The 26,127-nt window shown below is 48.8% G+C and overlaps 1 protein-coding gene across 11 annotated transcripts in view; it reads left to right on the top strand.

The window, feature by feature from the left end:
- Window positions 1–26,127, top strand: part of flncb (filamin C, gamma b (actin binding protein 280)) — a 53,014-nt gene that overhangs the window by 15,385 nt on the left and 11,502 nt on the right. For 4 of the 11 annotated variants that reach the window (XM_077005169.1, XM_077005162.1, XM_077005167.1 and 1 more), the window contains exons 2-31: window positions 2,095–2,343; window positions 7,342–7,439; window positions 9,414–9,564; window positions 9,669–9,787; window positions 9,901–9,978; window positions 10,212–10,374; window positions 10,454–10,654; window positions 11,222–11,344; window positions 13,117–13,254; window positions 13,399–13,525; window positions 13,773–13,909; window positions 15,231–15,424; window positions 15,613–15,726; window positions 15,921–16,064; window positions 16,196–16,319; window positions 16,420–16,580; window positions 17,753–17,843; window positions 17,928–18,097; window positions 18,293–18,410; window positions 18,543–18,805; window positions 20,681–21,278; window positions 21,407–21,580; window positions 22,630–22,792; window positions 23,112–23,272; window positions 23,562–23,729; window positions 23,898–24,021; window positions 24,177–24,333; window positions 24,537–24,653; window positions 25,731–25,920; window positions 26,044–26,067. In XM_077005169.1, coding sequence (XP_076861284.1) covers window positions 2,095–2,343; window positions 7,342–7,439; window positions 9,414–9,564; window positions 9,669–9,787; window positions 9,901–9,978; window positions 10,212–10,374; window positions 10,454–10,654; window positions 11,222–11,344; window positions 13,117–13,254; window positions 13,399–13,525; window positions 13,773–13,909; window positions 15,231–15,424; window positions 15,613–15,726; window positions 15,921–16,064; window positions 16,196–16,319; window positions 16,420–16,580; window positions 17,753–17,843; window positions 17,928–18,097; window positions 18,293–18,410; window positions 18,543–18,805; window positions 20,681–21,278; window positions 21,407–21,580; window positions 22,630–22,792; window positions 23,112–23,272; window positions 23,562–23,729; window positions 23,898–24,021; window positions 24,177–24,333; window positions 24,537–24,653; window positions 25,731–25,920; window positions 26,044–26,067 — 4,839 coding nt within the window. The remainder of the gene's footprint in view (window positions 1–2,094; window positions 2,344–7,341; window positions 7,440–9,413; window positions 9,565–9,668; window positions 9,788–9,900; window positions 9,979–10,211; window positions 10,375–10,453; window positions 10,655–11,221; window positions 11,345–13,116; window positions 13,255–13,398; window positions 13,526–13,772; window positions 13,910–15,230; window positions 15,425–15,612; window positions 15,727–15,920; window positions 16,065–16,195; window positions 16,320–16,419; window positions 16,581–17,752; window positions 17,844–17,927; window positions 18,098–18,292; window positions 18,411–18,542; window positions 18,806–20,680; window positions 21,279–21,406; window positions 21,581–22,629; window positions 22,793–23,111; window positions 23,273–23,561; window positions 23,730–23,897; window positions 24,022–24,176; window positions 24,334–24,536; window positions 24,654–25,730; window positions 25,921–26,043; window positions 26,068–26,127) is intronic. The other 7 variants (XM_077005172.1, XM_077005168.1, XM_077005166.1 and 4 more) reach the window with 3 other exon arrangements.

The raw sequence follows: 26,127 nt of genomic DNA, 5'->3' as shown, positions 1-26,127 counted from the left end.
AGGGCAAACAAAGACTTTATCCCACTCATAAAAGATGACAAAATTAGTGCAGTCTGAAGTTAATGAACACGATCTGACTTGTTCCTGCATGCTAGATGTGTGTGTGTGTGTGTGTGTGTATGTGTGTGTGTGTGTAATAAGATCCTCATTGTTTTAGGTGGGGTTATGAGTGTATGTTTTGAATAGACTTTGAGGCAGTATAAAAATAACAGAAATATAGCAACAGTTTAGGGTTGCGTAAGTTAAGGCTGTGTGTGTTGGAGGTGTGTGTGTGTGTGTGTGTGTGTGTGTGTGTGTGTGTGTGTGTGTGTGTGTGTGTGTGTGCATTAAAGATTGTGTGTTTGGGTCCTCTGTGTGAGATGTGTGTTGTTTGCTTTGTTTTGCACCACATTGTCAGTGTCTGTAAATGCCACTGTGTCTTTGCCATTAAATTCTTTATTTGAATTTATTTGACTGTATTTTCTGAAAATTCAAAGGTTGAACTAATCAAAGGTTGAACTAATGGAAACATTGACTAAGACCTTGCTTTGTGTAGGAGAGAGAGAGAGAGAGAGAGAGAGAGAGAGAGAGAGAGAGAGAGAGAGAGAGAGAGAGAGAGAGAGAAACCTGGTCTGACCTGGCAACAATATTAGACTTGGTTGATCTGAGCCCATTGAGTTTGCTCCTGGAGAGCTTGGTGCAGTTTTCAGATTAGACAGACATCGGGGGTCGAGTTAAAGTCTGCTTGAGGCTTCTGTGAGTATGTGTGTGGTTGTGTTTTATTTAAACGGACCTGATTCTGTGCAGCCGTGGTTAAACGTTAAACGACATCACCCCTGGGGCTGTGATCCCGGGCCCTGCAACATCCATCCTGATTCATGTTCCTCTCCAGAGCTGCAAGGTCAGGACCGCCACCTCCACTTGGTGGGTTTAGCACGTTCTTGAAGATCCATGTAGACCAGTAGAGCAAGGTGAGAATGTTGCATGCTGGGAAGTGCCGCACACGTGTGCTTCAGCCAGCTGCTGTTCTGGACTCTACCCTCACTGATGGATCCACATGTGATGAACGTCGAGGCCTGTGGAATAGATCAGCATATCAGTCGGAAAGGGCAGGAAGCAAGCAATAAAACTCTCTGAAAGGATGGTTATATGATTAAGACCCAAATACACCACCACGTGCGCGCGCGCACACACACACACACACACACACACACACACACACACACACACACACACACACACACACACACACACACACTGCCCTGTATACAATGATGGTGAAGAATCTAGGGAAGACAAACACAGATGTTGTGGTTATTCCAAGAGGACCTGAGCAGAGCTGAGTCTCGGTGTTGGAACACTGACGCTGGCTCACGTGTGTGGAGGAGTTCACAGCTTCCTCACAGGAACGACGGCGCACGTGTGTGGGTGTGTGTGTGTGTCTGTGTGTGTGGGACCCACCCAGGTGAGGGAGGTTGGGTTTGCTCTCTTGAGGGTCACGCCCACATTCTTGAGTCGCTCCCTGTCTGCGACCTTTCACCTGGACCACAGTGCACCGGGCAGCCAGGAGAATTCCATGTGAAATAGCGCTGTGGCGTAACCTATGTAATGTTCTGGAAATGAGTTATACAGAGTAGTAAACTAGAAACGCTGAATACTGACGTCGAGGTGTTTTACGTTTCATCCACAATTGTTCTAATTTACATCTCAGGCTTAACGATAAAATTTACCCATAGAATTTTACTTAAAAGTCCAATCTGTAAATATGATCCATTTTGAACATGTTCCTTGTTTTTAAAACCTGTCTGTTCTTTTAATCTTGGCAATTGTTATGAAGTTGTTAACCCACCAGTAATATTACAGAGTTGCTGAGTAACTAGCAGAGTTGATCTGTCATTCAGTCCCTGTTTGTAATGCAGGAACACGTAGAACCCAAATGTCATGGAATGAAGTGGAATGTAGGGCAGGTGTTAAGAGTCCAGGGTCACCAGGGTTTGTGCGTGTGTTTCACAGGTTCCCAGCGTGGGTCACTCCGTAGGTTCGTGTTTGAGGTGCGGTGGGCCCGTTGGATTCTCTGTCTGCGTCTAACAGCTGTACCTCCACTCATGTCCGCAGACAGTAAAGCCATCGTGGACGGGAACCTGAAGCTCATCCTGGGCCTGATATGGACCCTCATCCTGCACTACTCCATCTCCATGCCCATGTGGGAGGATGAGGACGATGAAGACGCCAAGAAGCTCACTCCCAAGCAGCGTCTGTTGGGCTGGATCCAGAACAAGGTTCCCCAGCTGCCCATCAACAACTTCCACCGCGACTGGAGGGACGGCAAAGCCCTGGGAGCCCTGGTGGACAACTGTGCCCCTGGTGAGTGAGCCCCGCCCCTTGACCCGCCCCCCGCCGTGCCCCGCCCCCACCCCCATCGTGCTCCTTCACCTTCTTCTGTTGAGCACAGTTGTACCGATGGAGCAGATGGCCACTCCCATGGAAGAATAGAGTTAGCCAATAAAAAGCCTTGTGCACGTTTACCAGGGAGAGTGCACGTCTACCATGAAGTGTGCACGTTTACCAGGGAGAGTGCACGTCTACCATGAAGTGTGCATGTTTACCAGGGAGAGTGCACGTCTACCATGAAGTGTGCATGTTTACCAGGGAGAGTGCACGTCTACCAAGTGTGCACGTTTACCAGGGAGAGTGCACGTCTACCATGAAATGTGCACATTTACCAGAGAGAGTGCACGTCTACCATGAAGTGTGCACATTTACCAGGGAGAGTGCACATTTCCATGGCACAACTTTAAAGAAAATAACTGCTTTGCTTCAGAGTGGTGCATGTATTGACATGAAATGGTTGCTTTCCCTAAATTGAAATGCATTTTTTGTGGCATTTTGAAATATGATCTAAATGTCAGTGTGGATTCCATTTCACTCACTCTGTGCAATCGGCATGTGTCTAAGCCCATATGTTTCTTTTCCTAAAAGCCTTCACATGGGTGCCAAAATTAAACGAACTCAACCATCCAGCCACAATCCTGGCATGTGACGTTTTCGGTTAGGCATGATGAGACGATTGCCTAACTAACCCGCTCCTCTATGTCGCCGCATGTCGCCATGGTAAACATGCGTGCTTAGATGAAAATCATGAGCAAATGCACGTTAACTTTCCCCAAATCTTTGTTGTTTTCTGCATTGTTTGTTTTTTTTTTTGGCATTTGCCCAAAGCCTATAGTTCTTACTGTAGATGCCTCTAACATGTGGGCCCAAGCCTGCCTGACTACGGAAATGAAGCATTATCTTACAAGTTCGGAATGCTGAATAGAAGAACGCAAATGAGGCCCATGGAGATTCTGGACGCAGAAGACGGGAAATCACTCTGTTTGAATTTGGGTCAAACGATAGTGGCTAATGGTGGTGAGAGTTCATCCAAAAATGCTAATATGACTGAGATGGAACGGCAGTGAGTGGATCCCAGTTAGCTTGCTGGAGGGGTCAAATACTTCCTGTCCATGTATTACTTCCTGTGTTAACAGTGAAGTATTCGTTTTAACTAGATTTTGTAGATACTCTTTAAAACCAACCATTTGTCATTACACTTAAAGCAGTCACAGTGTGCACTGGTAAACGATGTACCGCACATCTGCCTGTATCTAGGATCGCTTTTCCGAGGTTTTGGCTTGCGTTTCCATGGCACATATGTGAAAGCTTGATGAATGATCGAACGTGACCAAACAGCTTCTTTAAGTTACGGCCTGTGAGCAGGTAAAGCTCGCTGGACCAAAGTTAGTGGTTTTTCAAACGCAGTCTCAAAGGCAGGTGTTGAAAACTAAAGTGGCCTGTAGCTCCTCGTACTGGCATAAATAGTCTGCATGTGCCGGAAGTCTTACATTTCACACTCTTCACACTCTTCATTGCTCCTCTCTGCACAGCAGGTCAACTGTGAGCTAATTGCTTTGACAGTTTGTTTTAATGAACATCTGTATTGAGAGCTGACCTCAGACCAGTGGAGCGCAGTGGGAGTGGGAACTTGGACACTGGCCCTCCTTTCCTAGCTTGGCGTATATGCTATATACGTGTCTAAACGAGAACCTGGAGATCAGGTCTGTTGAGGTAGATTTTTGAGGTAGGTTTTTGAGTTAGGTTGTTCATCTAGATTTTTTAAGGTAGGATTTTCAGTTAGGTTGTTGATCTAGGTTTTTTGCGTTAGGTTGTTGATCTAGGTTTTTGAGGTAGGATTTTCAGTTAGGTTGTTGATCTAGGTTTTTGAGTTAGGTTGTTGATCTAGGTTTTTGAGTTAGGTTGCTGTGGTAGGTTTCTGAGGTAGATTATGTAATACACAGGAACCACGGGTGGCTAGATGAAAGCACAGGCATTTATTTGGGAAATTCCATTATTTCACAGTAGGGGGCAGGACCCAGGAGGATGTGTAGCAAATCAAAACCAAAATCATAAATCCAAAAATCTGAAAACCGGAAAACACCAGAGACACAAGAAAACATGGAAAGAGGAACTTGAGGAGAGTGGAATGTGCCTCGTAAGGCAACAAAAACACCCCAACGATTTGACGAGGACCAGCGCCTCAACAGGCACTGTGTTCTCTCCACCGCCGCTCCACAAACATTACAGTCTTTGTAGGTGTGCAGTTAGAGAATCTCTTGCCTTGTGAAATAAGAGTTAGGCACCCAGTCACTCTGCAGCAGTGATCCGTATACGAGTGGTGTGTTGGTGTCGCTGCTGTGTCCCGCCACATGAAGAGCACGGGCCTTATACGCAGGCAGAGGTGACGTGACAGGCAGAATGGGGCGGATAAGAGAGGCTGGAGGGAGGGGTTGATGCAGGCGAGGACCAGGCACGAGTGGGACAGCACTGCGTAGAGAAGGCATGTGAAATATGGAGGCTGCCCGCGGGGAGCAGACAGAGTGTGTGGGAATGTCTTAGGCTTGTGGGAGTGATCACAGCAATGCAGTGTGGTCTGATCAGAGCGAGGCTGTGCGGTCTGATCAGAGCGAGCGAGGCTGTGTGGTCTGATCAGAGCGAGCCAGTGCGGTCTGATCAGCGCGAGCCAGTGCGGTCTGATCAGAGCGAGGCAGTGCGGTCTGATCAGCGCGAGGCCGGGTGGTCTGATCAAAGTAAGGTTTATGACTGATGACCTCAATCATTCCACCAAGCCCTGAATGAGGTCAAGAACACACACACGCACGCACACACACACACACACACACACACACACACACACACACACACACACACACACACACACACACACACACACACACACACACACACCAGCTGCTGTCCATGTAATAATTGTTGAGTTGAATAGCACTGGGTTCAGTTAATTAAAGAACAAAATGAGAAAATGAGAAGATAAGCAGAAAAAGGAAAGGTCAGCTGTGTGTGTGTGTGTGTGTGTGTGTGTGTGTGTGTGTGTGTGTGTGTGTGTGTGTGTGTGTGTGTGTGTGTGTGTGTGTGTGTGTGTGTGTGTGTAGATGTGTGTGTTCCTCTGAACGCAGGCAGCAGTGTGCCAGCTGTTGCAGTGCTGGCTGAGATTAGGCCAGCTTGAACCGACCTGGCTGAGATTAGGGACACGGGGACAGTTGTCAACAGAGTGGCGGTTCTCTCTAACAGAGCTCTGGTTCTGGGGACGGTGTGGACAGGGGGACGGAGCCCCACGTCCTGTTGTTCTGCATGTGGGTGGTGGGTGTTGTCGCGGGAGCAGCAGGAGGCAAGTGGGCTACGCCAGCACTTACAGCTGGGGATTAAAGGTGCTTTAGCACATGGTGCATCGTGGTCTCATGAATACTGATTCTGGGAAATGTAGTCCTGCTGATTAGGGCGCACATTTTTGACCCTGCTCTGGTTTTACTGCGGCTATAATGTAAAATGTTTTCTAGATGGTATAAGTGTGTGTGTGAGTGTATGAGTGTGTGTGTGTGTATGTGTGTGTGTGTGTGTGTGTGTGTGTGTATAACCCTGGCCTGGTTAATGAGCTGCTGCGTTGTGCTGGGGCAGCATGGAACGTGTCAGATTCGAGTGCTGCAAACAGGATTAACTGAAAACACATGCAGCGCTGGGAGCTCTCCTGCCAACACACACCACAGTTTATTCAGCCACATGTGTGTATGACTGTGTTTTCTTTGGGAATATTTGCTGTGTGGTAAATGTGTTTATTGTAATAAATGAATAAAAGAAGAGAAATCAAAATTGCTGTAATGGTACATTTTCTTAATCTCACATACAGTATCTTCAGCTCACATGCTCTTCACCTAAGCCATCTTGTGGCTCCTGTTTGAAAGTGAAATGCAGCTACACTTGAGTTCTGCTCCTCAAGGAGTGTCCAGAACAGTCCTAAACAGTCCAGGACTGACAGTAGTGCCACTCTAATGCCAGTCGAGTGCCAGTCCAACGTGTTTCAGTGTCCAGTTGTCCTCAGCGCAGAGGATTATTACAGGCTCAAACGTTTGTGCCTCACACTGGCGTTTCCCCCTGTGCTTTTTACAGCTCTCCTGCCTCATGAAAATGTCTTCCTTCACGTTTTTTCATGGCTGTTTTGTAGTATGTGAATTCATCGTTCTGGCATTCTTTTAAAGAACCTCCCCCACAACCTTTAGGCTGCCATTTTGGCTCAACATACCACTCTGTGTGTGGAGAAAACTCCACCTTCATTTCCACCTTCCTCTCCCCTGGCAGGGGGAAGGGAGTCTTTTGAGCAAATAACAAGCCTGTGCGTGAAACGTGTGCACTGGTGACCAATGTTCACGCTTAGGAGGCCGTCTGGTTAAATTTGGTCTCAATCCTCTCGCCATCTTTACAGGAGCCATTTCAGAGAGAGGGTTCATAATGGGTTAGGGTTAATAATGGGGGTTAATAGGGTTCATAATGGGTTAGGGTTAATAATGGGGGTTAATAGGGTTCATAATGGGTTAGGGTTAATAATGGGGGTTAATAGGGTTCATAATGGGTTAGTCAGTTAGTGGAAGTGAAAAAAGATCCTGATATTCATGAATTCATCATGGAAATATTGAACTACCCCTTTATCTATTCAGCATATTGTGAGTCCTCAGTCTGAAATGATTATCCCGGCGTCTCCTGGTCCGCTCCGGGAGAGATGGTTGCTAAGGGGCGGACGTGAGGAGCGGTCCTGCTGGAGGTCCGGTCCGTGTGAGCCTCCCTGAGGAGCGCTGCTCTCTCCACGCTCCCAAGGGCGTTCTGTTTGTTTACCTCGCTGTGATGGCAGAGGTGGTGCTGTGGAGGAGAAGGTGATGTCATTGTTTACCATGACCAACTCTCCATCTGTGTGTTTGCCCCCCCCCTCCTCTCTCTCTCTCTCTCCATCTCTCTCTCTCTCCATCTCTCTATCTCTCCCAGGTCTCTGCCCGGACTGGGAGATGTGGGACCCCAGTCAGCCTGTGGAGAACGCCCGAGAGGCCATGCAGCAGGCTGACGACTGGCTCGGGGTGCCACAGGTAGAAAGCTCAGCTCGCTCCCATGCTTGTGTGTGTGTGTGTGTGTGTGTGTGTGTGTGTGTGTGCGTGTCTACTTCTCTTACAGTGCGTGAACATTCCTCCTGCGCTCACAGCTGAGGGGTTCTCCACTGTCTACCTCACTTGAAATGTTCCTGAAAGGAAATCAACATCTCTGTTGTAATGGAATTATCATCCCGTGTGTCTGTATTTGTGCCTGTGTGTGTGTACGTGTGTGAGTGTGTGTGAGAGAGAGAGATTTGGTGAGGGCTCGCCACTGACAAATTAGTTCCTCTGGTTAATTAGTTCAGTCCCTTGCCTCGTTAGTTTGAGTGACTGTGTGTGTGTGTGTGTGTGTGTGTGTGTGTGTGTGTGTGTGTGTGTGTGTGTGTGTGAGGTGGCAAATTTAGTTTCTCAAATCTCCTTTTTGCCTCCCTCAGCACAATCTGCTGGGCGTTATATACAAATACCTCACAATATAATTTTTATGGATTGTAGAACGTCTGGCCATAACTCCTCTGTTATTCTGTTCCCTCCGTATATTTATGTGGCCTGATTTATGTCAGCAGTTTCAGGTATGCACCCAGCAACCCTGGATGAGGTTTAAGTGACTTTGCTCCAGACATGGTTGGGCAGGTGTTAGCATAGCCCCCTGCACACAGGTCAGATAACGCAGGGTTCAAGCGCCTGTTCACAGTCACTGCCGCAGATCTGGTCCGCTTACCATGTCGATCACACAGAGCAGTAACACAAAGGAAGAACGCGGTCAGGGCTAACCGGGACTGGGCAGTGTGTATGGAGAGGCTCAGACGAAGGAGACGGGATGATCTACAGCCACATGTGGGAACCAGGACCTTCTCGCCTTTGATTAATGGACTTTTGTGGTCTGCGTTTTTCGATTTGGTCCCCCGTCTAATCAAGAGCAGAGTAGCTGGTTCAGTTAAGGTAGAGTCCCTGTGCCCCAGAGGAAAGCCAGTAGGGGAGGGGGGAGCGCGTGAAATATGTTACTGGCCCGACGTGCGAGGCTTTCTGCGGGCGTTTCGGCGATCGCTCCCTTCTCTCCAGCCGCTCTGCGGCTGTGCAAAATACCACACGGCACTATTTCCAGATGGCCTTCATCCTCACAGCCTGGGGTTAAATATAGCAGTCACTTAAACAGCATGGGACGGAGCAGAGGCGCGTGTGCAGGGAAGCCGTGCCTTCTCCGAATGAAAATGGAAGTGAAGATGAGAAAGGTTCATTACGTTATGCTGGGGGAGAATGTCCGACACAAAGCGCAGGGCATGACGTGAGCGTCAGCACACGCAAAAACAGTCCCAACAGCCGGGCTGGAAGCTCTTGGACTTACCACAGAATTTCTCTCAGTCTCACATGCTCTTCAGCACAGCTTTTATGAGTGTGTGTTTCTATTTGCGTGTGTGTATGAGAGAGATAGGCTGAAGGGGGGGGGGGGGAGTGAGAGAGATTGCACCTGTAATTCAGAGGCCTGTAATCACAGCCAGCACTCTGAGTTTAGAGTCGTGGTAATAAGGCTCTTATGTGCATGCCAGATGCTTCAGATCTCTTACAGACTACCCCCCTCTTTCTTTCTCTCTCTCTGTATCTCCCTCACTCTCTCTCTCTTTCTCTCTCCCTCTCTCTTTCTTTCATCTCTATCTCTATAATCCAGTCTCTTTCTCTCTACAACTTTCTTTTTTGTTCCATTCAAACTTTCACTTCCTCTTTGCCACTGCTACCATGTCAATCTGAGAGACCAAATTATTTTCTCAACATGTTTCACAAACAGATTTTTCCCCTGATGCTTGGGACAACTCAGTGATATCAGGCCCAGTGCCGTGTAGCCCGATGTAGCTATTAATGCCTTCCTGTGCTTTTGAACACTAGTGGCTTCATGCTTCACACCTCCTTTTGAAATGGTAAGAATCACTCCATGTGAGCTTGCTGACCCCGTATCCTCTTGACCTCTGACCCATGCAGGTGATAGCTCCCGAGGAGATTGTGGACCCAAACGTAGACGAGCACTCCGTGATGACCTACCTGTCCCAGTTCCCCAAAGCCAAGCTGAAGCCAGGAGCCCCGCTGCGCTCCAAAACCCTGCACCCGAAGCTGGCCAAGGCTTATGGGCCCGGTGAGGAGCGGTCCCCTTCGGCACTCCGCCAGCACCAGGCCCGGCAGCGTCTCCGTCTGCTGTTCTGGTGTGCCCTTTGACCTTTTCACTCTTCACCCCTGCAGGCATTGAGCCCAGAGGCAACATGGTGTTAAGACCGGCTGAATTCATGGTGGAGACCGTGGAGGCAGGACTCGGAGAAGTGCTGGTGTATATCGAGGATCCTGAGGGTCATACAGAAGAGGTCAGAGTGCGCATTTACCCCGTCTATATCCCCTATAGCCTGGGGCCCATGATTCCTGTAAAGGAACTCTCATGACGCTGCTCAGAACTTCTCTCTCTCTCTGCTCGGACCAGGCCAGAGTGATCCCCAACAATGACAAGAACAGGACCTACTCCGTCGTTTATGTCCCCAAGGTGGAGGGACTTCATAAGGTAACGAACGCAAGGGCGAGATGTCTGTGTTTGGAAATGTTTTTATTTCTGCCACAGTGCCGAAGGACATTGCAGTAGCATAAGAAGTTGGGCAGCGTGTTTAATAAGTGGCTCACAGTGTGTTGTTGCTTCTTTGGTATTTCTGTACCATTTGACTAGGGGTGAATGTGACTAAATGCTGTGTGACAGACCCTCCGTACCTGACAGCGGGTGCTGCTTGCTCTTGTGCCCAGGTGAAGGTGCTCTTTGCTGGGCAGGATATTAATCACAGCCCTTTTCTAGTGGAAGTATCAAGATCGCTAGGAGACCCCAGCAAAGTACAAGCGCGTGGCCCTGGTTTGGAGCCAGTGGGGAACGTGGCCAACAAGCCCACCTACTTTGACATCTATACGGCAGGTACTGGACCGCGGCTCCGTCCCTGTGTGCGTATGACACCGGTTCCCGAGGCATCCTGTTAACACACACGTCCTCCCAGGCGCAGGCGCTGGGGATGTCGGGGTGATCATTGTGGACTCTCAGGGACGCAGGGACACGGTGGAGATTGTCCTGGAGAACAGAGGGGACAGCGTCTTCCGCTGCACCTACGGCCCCGTGCTTGAGGGCCCTCACGTCGTCTACGTCACGTTCGCTGGCCAGCAGATACCCAGAAGCCCCTTCAGTGTCCACATCTCCGAGGGTGAGATCAGCTCCCCAATTGGCCTGATCTGTAGCGTCTGAGTTATACATTTACCTGATACAGGTCACTTATTCACAGTAATTAATAGTTTTCACTCCTCCCCATCTTCCTGTGTCTTTAAATCAAGGGTCCGCAAGCTATAACAATTATATTTACAATACATTCATTACCAAGAGTGATGGCTTCATTTATTGCAAGTCTGAGCCGATTGCTAAAAGCCAGCAATTCACATATTTGACCTTGAACATGTAATAAGGTTGCGGACTCTTTCTGTAGCTAATAGATGTCTTCCTGGATGTAATGGTGGACTGTGCACTAATCCTTTGAGTAAAGACCTGTATGTAGAGAGGGTGTGTTGCTGAGACTGAGGAGAGACTGTCCTCTCTCCTCCACTCTCAGTCCCCTCTCCCGCCCCCCGGGCAGGAGTGCTGTGTTTTGGCCCCATGGGGGGTCTCCGTGCTCTCTGCCCTGGGGGATCTGCAGTGGTCCGCTCGCACCCCCGCCCCCCCCACCCGCAGTGTGACACGTGTGCCTGTGTTATTCTCTTTCGCCTGTGTGTTGTTCTAGCTCCTCCCAGCAGTGTTCCGGCCGGCTCCCCGGTTCAGATAATACCCCAGTCTATTCGCACGCCGCCCTCTGAAAAGGCCAAGAAAGTGCCCCCCCCAACGCCGCCCAAACCCAGGCGACCAAGTTAGTACGGGCTGCTGGGGCGTGGCACATGCCTGCGCAAGCTCCTCCCCCCCGATCCCCTAGCCCCTCCCCCCAGTCCGCCTGCCCCACCCCCCAGCTTTTTGGCATGTGCTGTCGCTTGGCCGTTTTAAAACAGCAGACCCCGTCATACAGCTGTGAGCAGAGAGGGACCGCAGTGAGTGAGAGCATGCGTGGGCACGCACGCGCGTGCGTGTGTGTGTGTGTGTGTGTGTGTGTGTGTGTGTGTGTGTGTGTGTGTGTGTGTGTGTTAGACATTAGACTATGCTGCTAGCATCGTCTTAACCCCCTGCAAAGAAAGCCATCACTCAGTGATGTAGCTAGACGATCACTATTACACACGCTCCTGTTCTAAATTGTGAGAGGTCACTACAACTTGACCTCTATGACTGGTCTTAATCTGACGCCCTTAATCCCCTAATCCTTTCTAATGGAGTAATTCTTAAGTTAACACTTTTAATTCCTTGACTCAAATCCTTGAATTCATTTACATTAATCCCAACTGGCCAGTGATAAAAATGTTCCATGTTCTGGATTTACTGGCGTAGCTCAGATCTGGCATACGGGGCCGTCAGCAAAGTGACCGTCTAGTGACCAAGACATAAACGCATCTCAAAGTGCCATGATCGCCGTTATCGTCGTCATCATCATCATCATCATCATCATCATCATCATCATCATCCTCATCTTCATCCTCATCCTCATCAGCACTCTTCCTTGCCTCGTAGACCCAGAGGTGTATGGTTTCAGGTTCAAAAGCAAACATCCTACTATGATTTTGTATCACCCAGTTGTTTTCGCTAATTAGTACCACATACTGGCTTAAGATAAATTTCAAAGCTAAGTGGTTGGAACAATATCCTGAGAAGGAATTTTGCTTCCTGAACCTGAAGTTCCCACCTCTGTCCAGACCCGAGCACACGTTGTAAGTTCTGACTAATACTGAGATCATAGATGCCTTGACACGCTGTATCTCTTCCAACAGAAACAAACACACATAGCCTCATGACGTATTACACTAACAGCTCAGATCCACTGTTGTTTGGACAAACTGTTCCCTTCCAGACTGTTGTACTGTGCCTTGTGTGAGACAAATGACATTTTAGATGCTATGGAAAAGGTCCTTTCATTTGGAGTGATCTTTGATATGACTACAACTGCTTAATCCTTGTTTTGAAAGCTCTGTACCAGCTAATTTGGAAATGTAATGCTAAGTACAAAACTCAGCAGGAAATCAATCTTAAATCCGTTGAGTTCTCATTCAGTAATTGTTAAGGCTGGGCACTACAGCTCTTGTGTCTTTGCCTTCATAACGTGACTCATTTGCCAACAGTTTTCCATTTGATAATCCCCCTTTAAAATATGATGAATATGATTTGTGCATTTCATTACAGCAAACCTTTGCCATTTTCCTAGTTGTACAGTATAAAACCTTCATAGTTGGGAAGAAACAGGTTTATTATATTCAAGAAATATAATAAAGCTGGGAAAAATGGATTTAACCCCACCATGCCGTTTTTCTGCTAACATTCTAATGATGACCATCATCTGTATTTATCTCAGCTGTCATTTTACTCTTTTCTGCGCTCTGTTTATTTATCCAGCTGTATTAATTTGGCAGTCCGTTCATAACTCTTCAAAATCAGTCACATGTTCATCAGAACTAACCCCCACACACCGGGTGCCCGTGTGCGCGTGTGGACGTGTGTGTTTTGTGCGTGTTGAAGTCTTAACGCCTTCTCACACTCCCCCAGCGAGTAACCCGAACGCGTGTCGTGCCATCGGTCGGGGACTGCAGCCCAAGGGCGTCCGTGTGAAGGAGGTGGCGGACTTTAAGGTGTACACGCGAGGAGCTGGGAGCGGGGACCTCCGCGTGCTCATCAAAGGCCCAAGTAGGCGACCTCTCACGAAGCCATCAGGGCCATCACTCTGTAGAGGCCATTCCTACTGCAGCAGCAAAATAAAACGAGTTTACTTCATCCCAAACATCGGTCTTGTTTCAAGCTGTTTTCTCTCTGTTTGATGTGTGTGTTCAGCTGGGGGAGATGAGCCCGTGAAGGTGCGCGATTTAGGTGATGGAGTGTACGAGTGTGACTACTATCCCATTTTCGCTGGAAAATACACTGTGATCATCACCTGGGGCGGTCACACCATCCCACGCAGGTCAGCTCCCCCGTACGAGAGCCACACACCGCCTGCAGTGGTGTAGACCAGTGACTGTGGTTAGTCATTAAAGGCCAGTCATCAACTGGCCAGAGCAGGAAAAAAAAATCAAAAAACCAGAGCAGGAAAAACTGTTTTCATGCACCTGATGTATTACATGTACAGCAATGGGAGGTTTTTGTATTATGCCACTCTCACGGTGTGTGTGTGTGTGTGTGTGTGTGTGTGTGTGTGTGTGTGTGTGTAGTCCTTTCGAGGTGCTGGTCAGTGAGGAAGCAGGAGCTCAGAAGGTGAGAGCGTGGGGCCCAGGCCTGGAGACCGGGATGGTGGGCAAGTCCGCTGACTTTGTGGTGGAGGCGATCGGCACGGAGGTGGGGACCCTGGGTAAGGCACAATGTCAGGGGAGGAGAACTCTGGTTTCTCTGCCTACCAGATGTTCTCTGCCACAATCACACCTCATAAACTCTGAAGGCCAGGCTCTGGCGTCTAAACACACGGTCAACCAGGTGTTTTATATTCCAAAGCCGAAAACATGGAGGCTTGGGTGTTCCTAACTGCTCTTGGTTATACAATGCAACCCGACAAGCTCATCTTATTAATATGTTGAATAATGATGATAAATTGGTGCGGGAAATGGCAAGAGCCTCGCTATTCCTAGACTTTAGACGACGTAAAATCCCACTAGCCTTGCCTGGTGAAGATAATTTCTTAGGATTTAGAAGAAAAGGTAATGGGAAACTAGATGTGCAAGCTCAGGGATTTGGTGTTTCATCTGACTGGCCAGACCTAAATGACTTATGTAAGAGAACAAATACAGAATTAAAATGGACAACACTAGAACAGGAATCTGTAAAAGTTTCAGAAATAATAGTGAAAGATACGTCAGTGATTGTTGAGGCTTGTGTTAATGTTAACGAAACATCCCACCAGCTGCAGAGTAAAACATCAAGAAAAATACTGCTGGAAGTTCAACGTGTAGAGCAACAACAATACTGGTCCAGTCTGAAGCTTCAGGGGAAGCTGGCTCAGCTGGCATCTGCTGATCATTCAGTATCACACTCAATATTCAGAAATGCTGAAATCAGTGAGGAGGTTTTGATATTTGGCGTGAAAGCGCGCTTACAGATTCTACCAACTAAATATAACCTCTCACTATGGTATCCATCTATCCATTCACCTTTCTGTTTGCTTCATGGCTCCACCCAGCAGTTGGAGTCTGTGGCCCACATTCTGAATGGCTGTAGCTCTTTTAAAGGTCTGTACATTGCACGTCATGATAGACTAGTCGACTTGATATCAGCTCAACTTCCATACGCAAAGAATGATTCCATTTATAAACACTCTACAGTTAGACCTGAGTGGTTTAATGTAACATCTGAAATCTTTCAAGGAGTTGCTAATACACCAGATATCATTTGCATTTCTCAGAGTCAGAAGCGGGTTATAATATACGAAATATCATGTGCATTTGATTTGTATATGGAGGAGTCTTATACGTCAAAAATTTTAAAGTACCAAACATTAGTGAATACTATTGAAGGCTTAGGATTTAAATGCCAACTGATAGTCCTGGTGTTCGGAAGTCTTGGTCATGTACATAAACTTGCAGTACGTGGTCTTAGACTTGGGGGAGTTAGCAGAACAAAAGCCAAACAGGTGGTGAGATATTGCTCAATCTCAGCAATTATCGTGTGTGTGTATGTAGGATTCTCCATTGAGGGCCCATCACAAGCGAAGATTGAATGTGATGATAAGGGTGATGGTTCCTGTGATGTTCTTTATTGGCCCACTGAGCCTGGCGACTACGCTGTCCACGTGATCTGTGATGACGAGGATATTAAGGACAGCCCCTTCATGGCCCACATCCTCCCTGCAGCCAATGACGTCTTCCCTGAGAAGGTCTGCCCTCCCCTCTGGTTTGACCATGCCTGAATTACACTACCGCTAACTAGAAATGCTATACACACCCTAGATGCATTACACAATATCTAACCAGACTGACTCATTTCTAATAGCTGTTATGAGTTTCCTAATGATGCATGGAAATAAAAGGAAGTGACGGGATTGGCTTGTCTGCCCTGCTGTAGGTGGAATGTTATGGGCCGGGCCTGGAGCCCACCGGCTGCATTGTAAACAGAGCAGCAGAATTCACCATCGACGCCCGAGGTGCAGGCCGGGGAGAGCTAAGGATCTATGCCCAGGTACGAGCACTCAACCTGGGACGACTTTCTCCACAGTGCGGCTTCGGTTCAGTCATACGAAGTTATGTTTTCCACTTGTGCTGCAGCTCCCTGTCAGCACCCAGAGCCTCTTAGGACTAGACGTCTGAATGATAAATGTTGCATTACGACTCCTTTGTTTTTCTTTTGATGTATGTGGTGATTTTGGACTGCAGGACTCAGAAGGCTTCCCCATTGACATCCAGATCACCGATAACGGCGACAGCACCTTCTTCTGCGTTTACATGCCCACCAAGCCTATCAAGCACACCATTATCATCACCTGGGGAGGGGTCAACGTGCCAAACAGCCCATACAGGGTAAGAGCTGGCAGAGGGACACGCCCCCTCCACCAGGCCCCGCCCTTCTGCAGCCTCGCTTTAACTTTGTACTTGAGCTCATCTTGTGTGCCTCGTCTTGCGATCCGTGACCTGAAACGACCCAAATCCAGGTGGCCATCGGGGAGGGCAGCCACCCAGAGAACGTGAAGGTGTACGGGCCGGGCGTGGAGAAGGCTGGTCTGAAGGCTGGAGAACCAACGTACTTCACCGTGGACTGCAGCGAAGCTGGTCAAGGTGAGGACCGTCTCCCCCCGCCGCTCCTGTCCGCACCGCCCGCCGTGCTGTCCTGCAAACCCTCCTCCTCTTCCTCTCTCCTTCCTCTCTGGCCCTGTAGGAGACGTGAGCATCGGGATCAAGTGTGCTCCCGGCGTGGTCGGTCCCGCCGAGGCCGACATTGACTTTGACATCATCAAGAACGATAACGACACCTTCACCGTCAAGTACACTCCCCCCGGCCCGGGACGATACACCATCATGGTGCTGTTTGCCGATCAGGTTGGTGTTTGTCTGTCTGTTTAAAAGTCTAATTTCAAGGCTATGCTGGGGCGTTACAGCTACCTAATGCCACCTAAAATTTTGTTTATTTGGTGCCCATGACGAGGTGGGCGGGGTGAAAGAACAGAGGGCGTGGCATGTCAATCTGCTTGTGTATGGAGGTTTAACAGCGTCTCCTGAGACCTGCTTTTGTACACATCATCGTTTCCCTCACTGCAGACACACTAAGACGTGATCAGTTTCTCACAGTCGGATTTTGACCGTGAATGATACTCCATTCAAAAGTATCTCCCAATTACTAAATGCAGCTGTTTAAATATTTTATTTGGAAAGGAAATAAGAATTCAGCTGAGACTGGTGCATCGTTTGCATGGAAAATTATACAATTTCTATCATTTACATAATCATATCACAGTTTAAATATTAATTTTATTCTCATCTGTGAAGAACAACAATAATAATCTCTATTAATGCTAATTATTGTTGGCAGTGTTAATAATTATTGTGTTGTCATTGTTAATAACTGACATTATTATGAGAAGAATATTGCCGTATCTGTTGTCATGGCTGCTCTGTACTTCCAAGACAAATATGTCTGCCTCCTCATCTGTGGATTATTTTGGCACTGTTGGTCCTTCGTGCTTGCTGCCATGATGACATCATCCCTGTGTCTCTGGTTCATGCTCTTAAAGGGAATGAGGAGCTCGTCTGATTGGATATCGCAGCCTACGTGTCATGTCTTTGTCACAGCCTCTATTTGCGGTTGTACCTCTCGGATTAGTAAAGCTTTGTGCCACGCCCACACGCGCCTGCACTCTGGTCATGTGCCTTATTTCTGTGTCCACAAAAATAGATCCCTAAAGTTCACCTGTTCACTTCCTGTTCTCCCTACAAAAACACCTGTATGGGTTGCTGCATTGGAAGCTGTTTAGTCACTGCAGTTTTAGGGCATCTGAAGATGGGTCAGGTTGACAACCTAGATAATGGATTTTAGCTGACAAGCAACTTACAACAAATGTCTGAGGCCAGTACACTAGGAAATGTAGTACACTAGAAAATGTAGTACACATCGCTGATGCACTTCTTTTGTGATAGGGATCACAGTGGTTGTATGAGTATTTTAGCACTTGATTTTGATGGCAACAGATTCATTATGATGTTGTTGACTCTAGGAAATACCCATCAGCCCCTTCCGCATTAAAGTGGATCCCTCCCACGATGCTAATAAAGTAAAGGCAGAGGGACCGGGACTCTGCAAGACTGGTGAGGTCCAGTTCTGGTCGTGAGGAAGGTCTCTCGGGTTACAGTGAGCAGCGCTGATCCGTATATCATATTTACGATCCGCAGGCGTGGAGGTGGGCAAGCCGACCCATTTTACGATCTACACTAAAGGGGCAGGCAAGGCCACGCCCGAGGTGCACTTCACCGGCGCTCTGAAAAGGGAGGCGGTCACCGACTTTGAGATCATCGATAACCACGACTACTCCTTCACCGTGCGCTACACGGCGATACAGCAGGTGAGGGGGCGGGGCAGCACAAGCCCTGGCCAATGGCCCGCCTCTGAGGTTATATTATGTAAAACAGCTCTTTTACACCAGGCAGCTGTAGTCATAACATGGCTGGGAATGAAAAATGATTCCCAAATTGAACAACCAAATTGAACAAATATGGATGCTCTGTCCTGCTCACTCTTTCTGTCTCAATGACAACAGGGCAACATGAGTATCTCCGTGAGCCATGGAGGAGACCCCATACCCAGAAGCCCCTTCACCATCACAGTGGCTCCTTCCCTCGACCTCAGTAAGGTCAAAATCCAAGGACTTAACACAAGTAAGTAATGGATACGTTTAAACGTCATTTTATAATGCATTGTTTTACTGACATGTAACGGACTGCACGAGGTAGGTCCAGGCTGAAAGATGTTTCTTTGGTGTGTGTTTGTTTGTGTGTGTGTGTGTGTAGAAGTAGATGTTGGGAAGGATCAGGAGTTTACCATCAACACACGTGGCGCGGGTGGCCAGGGCAAGGTTGATGTGAAGATCACCTCACCATCTCGACGGCCAATCCCATGCAAGGTTGAGTCTGGAACAGCCAATGAAGTGCACACTGTGAAGTACATCCCTCCGGAGGAAGGCCCATATAAAGTAGACATCAGTTACGATGGGAACCCTGTACCAGGAAGTCCTTTTACTGTAGAAGGGGTCATGCCCCCTGACCCCTCTAAAGTAAGTGAATGGGGAAATTATCCATCCATCCACGCATCCATCCACTCATCCATCCATCCATTCACTCATCCATCCATCCATCCACCCATCCACTCACCCTACAACTATACTAGCGTAGACAACTTATTAACACCACTTATTAAAGAATCTTGCACATTCAGAAATATTCATATTGCGAGATAGCCCTTACAGCTTAGTAGGACTCTGATGGCATCTGTGAACCCAAATATGTGAAGCGAGAGCATTATTTCTTCCACAGTGGACCTTGTGACATGGTTTGAGTGTCTATAACTGTGTGCTACCCAGTGGGCAGTAGCATAGCTTCATATTCTTTGTGATGCAATATTTCGATTTTAGTGGCACCATTGACTCGAGGATTGTTTCCTAGCAAAATGACACACTTGAAATCTGAACACAAAATGCTCAAAATGCTTTTTCTTAACCTTTTTCTTATACTCCTTCAAAGTAAAGGGAAAATCAAATTAAGCTAGACATTAACAATGCTGACTTAGCCAGGATCTGTAGAAAGTGTCGCATTTACAAATGGACAGTCGGGATAAATTTTTATTAGTAGACTCTCAATGTGACCAAAGATGATTTAATAAGTGACGGTCTACTAATAAATCAGTTAGTATGAAGGAGAACAGATTTTGTTCTGGAACATTTAGCAGTGGTCACGGATGGTTTAGTCCCAGACTTGCGCACACCCAAGGCCTGAAATGTGTGAAGAGTTGGCTGTAGCTGACAAATGGCTCTTTATAAGGGGGGAGGCGGGAGCAGAGATGTCAGCCTGAACACTCTGCACTGTAGCTTCCCAATCAGTTGGCCCTCCTGCTAGGAGCCGCTGACCAGTGTTGTAAATTCACTGCACTCGGTGATTGTATCTTGATACTGCAGATGCCAGAGCTTTGACTGAGCTTGTAAAGTCATGGAACTTGGGGCCCAGTGCTTAGGAATGCGCCCTGTGCCTTTGTTTTGTAGATTACGAGACTGCAGTCTTTATGGTAGGCAGGTCGTTTGTGTCCTTTGGGTAAGGGGAAGAACCATAATGTGTTTGTGGCCTCGTCGAGTAGCTACATGGAGCTTTAGACCTCGCCAGAGCTGCTACCGATGCAGGTCGGTCTCGACGCTGCAGTCCAGCCGGTCACTGAGCATTAACAAACACTTCTCGTCATTTGTAACATCGTGTGTCCATCACCGTTCTCCTGTCGCACACGTCCTCCGTGTGGCCGAGGCCGCTCTCAAAAACCCTCTTTCAATTAACGGAGACTTTCCAGAGGAGCGTATGTGGCTGGGGGAGGGAGCTCTGTGCGCTGTATGTGTGTGCGTTCACTTTGAGGTTCCCATAATTAAGCGTGGATAAGATTACCCGGGAGATGAGATCACTGTTGTCCCACGCAGGGGTCGGCGCGCTCGCGTCCGTGAGCCAGATGTTGCGTTTCGAATGTCTTCGCCATCCTAGGAGACGCTTAAAGCAAATATGACGATAGCAGAACGTGTCACCGCTGTTGGAAATGACTGGATGAGATTTAGTGTGTAGTTAATGTGAAGGAGGGGGTGAGCTTGAGTGTGCTGGGCCACGGGGGGGCGCGCGGGGGGGGGGGGGGGGGGGGGGGCATCAGGAAGCCCTGCACTCTCTAGTTCCGCTAGAGAACAGGAACATGTTTAACAGCAAATTGAAGAAGGAAGATCTATTATGTCCAATGGTTGTTCCATATGGTAAAGAGAATTATGTATACGATTATTAAAAAATGAGTAAAATACACATGATTAAGGCATCATTCTTCACTCAATCAACTTAAAACATGCTGCAGATTCATTTAAGCGTTTGGCTTTAGGATTGAACGCTGATGAGCCCACGTGTTATCCATGCAGGTGCGAGCCTACGGACCGGGCCTGAAGGGAGGAACTGTGGGTAAACCGGCACCGTTCGCCATTGACACCAAGGGCGCCGGCACGGGGGGCCTGGGGCTGACGGTGGAGGGGCCGTGCGAAGCCAAGATCGAGTGCCAGGACAACGGAGACGGCTCGTGCTCCGTGTCGTACCTCCCCACGGAGCCGGGCGAGTACGCCATCAACATCCTGTTCGCAGACGCGCACATCCCCGGCTCGCCCTTCAAAGCCACCGTGCAGTCCGTGTTCGACCCGAGTAAGGTGACGGCCAGCGGGCCGGGCCTGGAGCGGGGCAAGGTGGACGAGGCGTCCCGCTTCACGGTGGACTGCTCCAAAGCCGGGGAAGCCGAGCTCACCATCGAGATCATCTCGGACTCGGGGGCCAAGGTGGAGGTGCACGTGCAGAACAATAGTGACGGGACGTACTCCATCACCTACATCCCGCCCTTCCACGGCATCTACACCATCACCATTAAGTACGGCGGCCACGCCGTGCCCAAGTTCCCCGCCCGTGTTCAGGTGGATCCCTCCGTCGACACCAGCGGGATCAAGGTTTACGGTCCAGGGGTGGAACCCAAAGGTAACGAAGGAAGATCGTCTTACAAACGATCTTACAACGACGTCTTGCTGCTTAATTCCCAACGTGCGAGCGCACGGTGCATGTTGTGCTGACCGGAGCACGCTGCCTTGGCGTGTGTGTGTTTGCAGGAGTCCTCAAAGAAGTCACCTCACACTTCATCGTGGACACGCGTGCGCACAACAAGATGGGCGGCAACCACATCAAGGTCCGCATTGTCAACCCTTCGGGCGTTAACACGGAAGCCTACGTCACTGACGTAGGCGACGGAACCTATAGGGTGGAGTACACTGCTTATGAGGACGGTACGATGGTCCATAAAACCTTCTGTTCTTTCATTTGTTCCTCTACGTTCCAGCATGTTTTTGGCTCTGTGATCTGGAAATTATGAACGCGTTTCCCTCAGGGCCGGGATTTGGGGAAGGGTTTAAACATTAGTTTACAATAACAGTGCAGAATGATCAAGGGGATTCAGTCACTTGGCCTGCATTACAGGTTTCGCTGACTCAGCCAATGGAGTTGCCTCTGAGTTTAGAGAATGAGCCAATGAGAGCGCAGCGCTGGAGGCAGGAAGCGGTGAAGTGCAGAGCAGCTCTCCTTCATTTATGACTGCTTTCTTTAAGCTGTGTGTCACCCTGTAATGACAAATGGCTGTGGTTGGCGAGGGGCTTATGTAGCTGTCCACATGCCGGAGGGCAGTGGGCCCGGTGTACACCTCATTATTTCTACAGGAAGCATTGCTTTTTTTTCATTAAGCAAAGTTTCCAACTCCACTCTGAACATGTGGAACAGACATAGTGGAAGCAGAAATGAAGAGAGAAAAACATTGAGATTTTCTTGATCAAGGGGATCTTAAAGGTTATAGTTGGAGGAAACCACCAGCACACACACACACACACACACACACACCCCACAGACGAACACGTGTGTGCACATCTGCACTGCTCATCAGTTCCCCCGAGTACAGCACTATTATCGATTGCGGTAGGGCGAGCCTGCAGTGTGTGTTGCATCAAGCTGCAGTGCAGTGTTTTATCATGATAGCAGCTCGTAATCCTCCATCACGCAGCTATTGATCTGGACTCTGGCCGGCTTGGTGGGTGATAACACTGACCTTACTGCTCAAAATATCTCCTCCTGGAAACCAAGTGCCAGTTCAAACCGGCGGTCTGACCTCCTGACCTCCTCATAGAAGCTTCCCAGTTTCATTACTGACAGGACGTTGACATGAGGCAAGTGACATGACTGTTGCAGTCGGCGTAAGACTTGCTGAATGGGGTGTGTGTGTGTGTGTGTGTGTGTGTGTGTGTGTGTGTGTGTGTGTGTGTGTGTGTGTGTGTGTATGTGTGTGTAGGTGTGCACCTGATCGAGGTGCTGTACGATGACGTGTCTGTCCCGAAGAGCCCGTTCAGGGTGATGGTGACCGAGGGTTGTGACCCTAGCCGCGTACGTGCCTACGGACCCGGTTTGGAAGAGGGTCTGGTCAACATACCCAACCGCTTCACCGTGGAGACCAGGTATGTGATGTCACTTTGAAGTGACCTTGTATATACTGTATAAACCAAAGAATATATATATACAAAAGAAGCATAGTTATTGTTATTATTATTATTAGTAGTAGTTGTAGTAAAAATAATAGTCCTATCAACACTGAATTTTGTTTATGTGCAATGTGCATATATCTGTTTATGAATGTTATTCTTGAAGGTGCTGTTTAAACCCAGTCACTGTGTTTGCCTGTATAAAGTTTCCTGTCAAAAAATATTATTATTCAGATTTTACTTGAAACATTGAAGACCTCTCTCTCTTTCTGCCTCTCTCTCTTGCCTCATATAGGGGTGCAGGCACTGGTGGTCTGGGTTTAGCCATCGAGGGACCCTCCGAGGCCAAGATGTCCTGTAAGGACAACAAGGACGGCAGCTGTAGTGTGGAGTACATCCCCTTCACCCCGGGAGACTATGACGTCAACATCACGTTCGGAGGCCTGCCCATCCCTGGTGAGACATCACATCAACCAGCCGCATCCATATCACCAAAGGGACCTGGAACGTGATAAAATGATAAAGTGCAGTTGTGAACATATCTCATATCACGGTGGTCAGTTTCCATGTGTTGTAAATAAAACTAAAACATTTATATAATGCACAGAACTTATAGGTATATGGCAGAGGATGAACGAGTGAATGAAGTCACATTTACGTAGCGCCTTAGAGGCACGTCGGGGATGCTGACAGTAACACACCCTGTATTGCTCATGCTGGGCGCCTGCTGCTTTCTGCCCTGCAGGCAGTGCCTTCCGAGTGCCAGTGAGAGAGCTGGTGGACCCCAGTAAGGTCAGGTGCTCCGGACCGGGCCTGGGCAACGCGGTGCGGGCGCACGTGCCCCAGACCTTCACCGTGGACTGCAGCAAGGCCGGCCTGGCCCATCTGGAGGTGCTGTTGTACGGGCCGAGTGGTGAGGGCACGCCGCAGATTGACCTTCTCCACCGATCCACACCACGATGGCTCCCTGGCACAGGCTTGCCCTCGCACTGGTGATGGTTTGGTGGCATCTCCCTGGAGTTTGAGCGCTTTTGTCCCTGGGCGTGGCCTCGGTACGACTGTGCTGTCGTTATATCTGCAGGGGCGGCGGAGCCCGTCAGCGTCACAGACAACGGCGACGGCACGCACACTGTGATATACACCCCCGCCAAAGACGGCCCTTACACCGTGTGCGTCAAATACGCAGACCAGGAGGTTCCGCGCAGGTGAGATTACTTCTCTGTTCCCAGACCTTCACAGAAGTCGCAATTACGGAGCCACCGGCACTGATCACATGTGCAGTTTCTTCGGAGTTTACGTTAATCTCCCAGGGACGAGGTAATCCCAGTGAATTTGGCTTTCCCCCCCCCGTGCGTACCAGTCCGTTTAAGGTGAAGGCCCTGCCCGCTCACGACGCCAGTAAGGTTCGTGCCAGTGGACCTGGTCTCAACGCCTCGGGTGTGCCTGCCAGTCTGCCCGTGGAGTTCACCATCGATGCCCGCGATGCCGGCGAGGGACTCCTCACTGTCCAGATCCTGGTGAGCCACATGTTCGCCCTCCCCGAAGCTAAGACGCACCTCTTACACTTACATCATTCCTGAGATTGTGATTTTGGCTTCAATAAGCATTATCTGTTGGCTGTTTTTCGAACAATTCTACCTCAGAACTTCAAGTCCCATGTCACCCTGCTCCCAACTTCCTTCCTACTTCCTTCCTACTTCCCTCCTTGCTGTCACTGTAGGATCCGGATGGGTGCAGGCGTGAGGTCTCTCTATATGTGGAGGACTGGGGACGGAGGGTGTGGGACAGTCATATTGTAAAGGGCACCATCCCCTTCTATATTCTTAGGAAAGGCTGTGTAAGGCCTCCCCTCCGTTTGTGCCCCCCTTTCTCCGTCCCCTCACCATGTCCGGCGTCTTCCCTCCTCCCTCTTTCCCCTCATCTTCCTGTTTCCCGAGCCCTCGTACCGTCTCGCGCCCTAGCTCCCTAGCTCCCTACGCCCTAGCTTTGTATCCCTTTTATGCTCTTATAGGGTAAAGCAGCCATCTGTGCTTAAGTGCTACTGTACGCTCGTCCCATGGCCTGTGCCAGGTGTTTGTGGAAAATGCTGAAGCTAATATAAACTATGGGAAAGAGTTTAATGGCAACTCCAGAAGAGCCCTGGCTCCTGCCCAGTGCCCCTTTAGGTCTGTCATCTGTTATTCTCTCTCTCTCTCTCACTCCTGCTCTCACTCTCTCCATCTCTCTGTCTGCAGGTCTCTTAATTCAGCTTTAATGCTCAATTTTCCCCCTTTTTATATAGTACCCTTCTCTGCCATTCTTTTCTAGCTCAGCCAAACATGTGACAGAGGGCCTGAGGGACGCTTGGAGCTGTAGATTCTGAAAGAGTGCTTTTGGCTCTCTCAGTAGAACTGCTTCCTGCAGGGGAAAGGTTGAAAGCACATTAGGAAATAAACCCCAACATTCTCAAGCAGTGCACATCCAAGAACAAAAACCCGTTGTCACTGCTAGAGGGACAGCGGCGTTTATGGATGTGAACATGCTAGCGTGTCTTTGCCTGCTGTGTTTGATAATGCCTTAATGTTGTTCAAATACCTTAGTGGAGTTAAAAGCCCTTAATATTCCTCCTTTACTGGTCTCTGTGGACTGACACTCCATTGAGTTTGGGCTAATTCCTCAATGTGTTTTTTTTCCACTACATAACTAACTAATGCAGAAGGTTGCTTTCTAAACCAGGTTTAACATGTTCTTAATGATAGTGGAAAACCAGATGCAGCTATATAAGCTAAAGTTTGCTACCAGGATTTCTATGCATTTTTGGACATTATGAGGGTAAAGCCATGCAAGCATCATTTTATTGAGTCTGAGTGTTGGCTGGGCCAATCAGATGGATGGTAACACCTACTCTGGCATTACCCACTGGTCTGTCCCATAGGATCCAGAAGGAAAACCCAAAAAAGCCAACATCAGGGACAACAGAGACGGGACGTACACCGTGTCCTACGTGCCAGACATGGCGGGCCGCTACACCATCACCATCAAATACGGCGGCGATGAGATTCCCTACTCGCCCTTCCGCATCCACGCCTTGCCGTCCGGCGATGCCAGCAAGTGCCTGGTCACAGGTCAGAGTCTGTTAGGGCCCCTGACCCTCACGACCTGCTGCTAACGCCGCAGATATTGGTGTTTTGATCTTGACGTAGTGTTTTATGAGTTTCAATGGTGGATTACTTTTCTCTGTTGTACAGTGTCCATTGGAGGACATGGCCTAGGTGAGTAGTTTAACGGTAGTCCTCATGATTGTGTTACATGTGGAGTTGGATGTAGAGATA

Source organism: Brachyhypopomus gauderio, chromosome 5 (assembly GCF_052324685.1).
Source record: "Brachyhypopomus gauderio isolate BG-103 chromosome 5, BGAUD_0.2, whole genome shotgun sequence".
Taxonomy (NCBI): Eukaryota; Metazoa; Chordata; class Actinopteri; order Gymnotiformes; family Hypopomidae; genus Brachyhypopomus; species Brachyhypopomus gauderio.
This window is presented reverse-complemented; position numbering and strand designations above follow the sequence as displayed.